This window comes from Microtus oregoni, unplaced genomic scaffold (assembly GCF_018167655.1).
Source record: "Microtus oregoni isolate MIOR12 unplaced genomic scaffold, Mior012 000056F_ref0000123, whole genome shotgun sequence".
Lineage (NCBI taxonomy): Eukaryota > Metazoa > Chordata > Mammalia > Rodentia > Cricetidae > Microtus > Microtus oregoni.
Window position 1 is genome coordinate 2,801,022 of NW_024543832.1, and position 3,604 is coordinate 2,804,625.

A 3,604-nucleotide genomic window follows, 5' to 3' on the forward strand; every position below is an offset into this window, starting at 1 on the left:
AAAAGTAATTTGATAATATTCTTGACCATCTTAAAGAAATTATACTTGTGTGGCAGTGCATATTGATACATATCTCATAATATAAGAAACTGGAACTTCTGTTGGACCATAAAGTCAGAGTTAACTCAACACCAGAGAGGTTATGTGACATTTAAGACTATGAAAACATTTTTGTCTACCAAGATGTTAATATGTGGGCTTTACTGGTCATATTCATATTTCAGTTGATTAAAAGCTACTCCAAAAAGTCCTACCGTTTTAGAATCCAGAGATTTGAATCATAATGAATAATCACAGTTTTCAATTTTTAGTACATTATTAAAGAAGAAACATAGCAATATAGATGGTTAGTGGTGAACATATTGCCAAGGCATGGTGTGTACTAGGGCATCCAAAATCAGCATCACTGTAATTACAGTTGTAAGTTTGAAAGGTCTGTAAATCCCCTATGAAACTGTGTAAAGTGACAGACAAAGGGATACCCAGGATAACTATTTCTTGAAAGTCTTCAAACCAATATTTTCTGTCATTGCAGTTCAAGGGCAACTTCCTGTTTCTCCACTGTTTCTGACGTGCTCAGGATGTGGTTTCAACACTGACTTCAGAGTCTTCAGATGTCAGCCTGCTTAGCTCCATATAGGCTGTGCTGGAAGATTTGTCTGCAGACAGTGTAGCCTTGCCCTGTAACTTCTGAGAATAGTCAGTATTACCACTTATAGAATAAATCCTTCCAATCCACTCCAGTCCTTGACCAGGCCTCTGCTTCACCCAGTTTATAGTATAGCCAGTGAAGGTGTAGCCTGAAGCCTTGCAGGACAGCTTCACTGAGAACCCTGGTTTCCCTAGCTCAGCTTCAGACTGCAGCAGCTGGACCTGGGATTCTATACCTGCAGAGACAAAGACAGAGTAGGTATTATTGTTACCTCAGTCCTGTTCCTTATTAGGAATTTAAACTTTGAAAGGCTATTACCTGTAGTTACTGACATAAGAAAGAGAATGATCCATTTCCAATTCATGGTGAGGACATTGTGTGTTCAGTGACTGTGGAGAGGATACTGGCCTTATTGTCCAGGCTTGTGAACATCAGTGTATTTACAACAGTAGACACTAGTAATTTACATATTCATGAGCATGGAAATATTTAGAGAAGAACCTAGTCCAGCTAGAAAAGAAGGAGGTAGAATAGACATGGGTCAGTGAGCAGTATGTTGAGATCCATGTAATAAACCCACTGAGGAAATGCATCTCATACACCTTCCCTAAGTCATGGGCAGACCCTATGGATGTAACATCAGGGCTTACATTTTCAATTGATTTGTGTCCTGAGGTATTTGCTCCACTTGGTGACAGGTATTCAGATGGATTTACAAAAGGTGGTTGTGATCATGATGGTGACGGAAAATTTCACAACCTAATAATTATGAGATTTTTTACAATCTCCTTTCAATACTGATAACTGTTTCCTTTACAGCAGGTTTTATACTTAAAACTGACTGAAATGACCAAAGGTAAATATACTTCAGAAATATTGTTATTTTTATTATGTTAACTATTGTTGTTAAAATATTCAGAATTCAATGTTCATTGCAGCAATATCTACAATGACTAAATTACGAAAATAAAGAACATGTCTGTCAACATGACTGTATCAAGAAGATATTGTTATATGCATAACACAGCAGAAGCTTTTCATCTGGAAAAAATAAGGAACTTATATCACTATTAAAATGGGTGTAACTGGAGATAACCATATTAACTAAAATATCTCTGAAACACAGATATTATGACCATCACACAGTGATACAGTTAGTATTATCTATATACACATAAGTGTGTCATTCACTAGTACAAAGGGAACTTCCAAAGAAACCTTGCATAGAAAATGATTATATTTTACTCATCAGGTACCAATGACAATAAATGCAAAGCTTGGTTTGTGTCCTCAGGAGTCCCTGGTCATCTGTGTTGTAATGTTTTATTAAATATTATCCTATCTTTAGTGGTGATAACAAGACATACATGGCCAAAGGGGTATGTGTGATCATCACAGGACAACTTATGAAATTCAGCTCTTATATTCTACCATGTGGACCCAATGGGCTGGGCAATATTGCTAAGCTTGCTGGTAGGCACCTTTACCTGCTGATATTTCATACTGTTATTATAACTGGCTGGATTTTTTTGAATGTCTGTTGGTAACTATAGCTGCTGTGACTTCATGTCTACAATCACTATTTCAAGCCCTGAAGATAATATTTCTTGTCTATCTACCTTTTATTCTGAGTATATGTATTCTTAAATTCTTCATAGTCCCTCTTTTGTGATCATCCTTGAGCTTTGAACAGGAGGTTGATACAGATGTTTCTGCTTTGGTTGGGTACACAGTCATTCATGCTCATCATTTTCACCAATTATGAAAATCTGCATTAATCATTACACCGCACACAGAGGCTTCTGTGATCAGGGCTAAAAGCAGCATTACTCTATTGGCTGTAAGCATAGGTATTTATGAGGCAGTTTCACAATATGACCATTAGCAATACAACTACAGTTACTAGGGCTATGTCATCCATAGTCGTGGACTTTTGAACATGCATATTGGGACAAATATTGCCTATGTCGCAAGTCACAAATACAATTAGAAAGCATATGATCAGTACATAAAAGACAGACACTAGTGGGTGTATCTCCCTAGGCTGATCTTATGCACTAGAAGCTCTGGTACTGTGTATCATCACTGAATTTTTTTTTCTCACTGCAGGCTGCATATCATCCTGCACTAGGAAACCTAGCCAGCAGGGAGAATTACCTGTTCAGTTCAAGGTTGGTTTCTCTATGTTTTGCAATCAAAGTCTTTAGTTAACAGTGAAAAGTACATTAAAACAACTTCGATGCTATATTTTTTATCTCAGTAAGAATTACCATAAGCAAGAAAAAAATTGCAACAAATGCAGGCATGGATGCAAAAGAGGTAATTCTTACTCACCGAGAAGAGGAGTATAAACTAGTGTAGTGACTGAAAACAATTTTGGTATTTCCACTAAAATTAGTATATAAAACTATACTGAGCCCAAGTCATGGGTTCTTTAAGCATGCATTCAATAATGCTACATCTTATAGAGACACTCACATACCCATATTCACTGCTTCTCAATTAACAGAGGCTAGGAAATGGAATCAACCTATTTTCCAAAAAAAAGATGAATAGATAACAAAAAATGTGGAATACTAAGGTAATGGAATATTAATGACTGCTAAATGTGAATAATCAAATCTATAGGTAAATGGATGAAACCGAAGATAATATGACAAGTGAGGACACCCAGATCTAAAAAGACAAATGTTTATATTCTTTCTTATAACTGATTCCTAGACTTGAGTATTATGCTTTGTGGGTTTAATTTGTAGAAACCAAGAGAGTAGAAATGGGACCCTATAATCTGAGGAATTAAGGTGGAGGATATAGTAAAATACAGATTAATGAAAGCAGATAAGGAATACATGAGATAGGAATTTTCAAACATAAAGTCATGCTCAATAGAGAATAAAGGACATTTCTGAAGGATAAACTAAAATTAAGTATTATAAAAACTATATTTAACAC

General features: G+C 35.8%; 1 gene segment (V, D, J or C); it reads right to left on the bottom strand.

Moving 5' to 3' along the window:
• Positions 1–576: 576 nt before the first annotated feature.
• On the bottom strand, positions 577–1,016 carry LOC121438530. The segment is given in 2 exon segments: positions 577–887; positions 971–1,016. Coding segments are annotated over 2 exon segments (357 nt in total).
• Between the last annotated feature and the right edge of the window lie 2,588 nt (positions 1,017–3,604).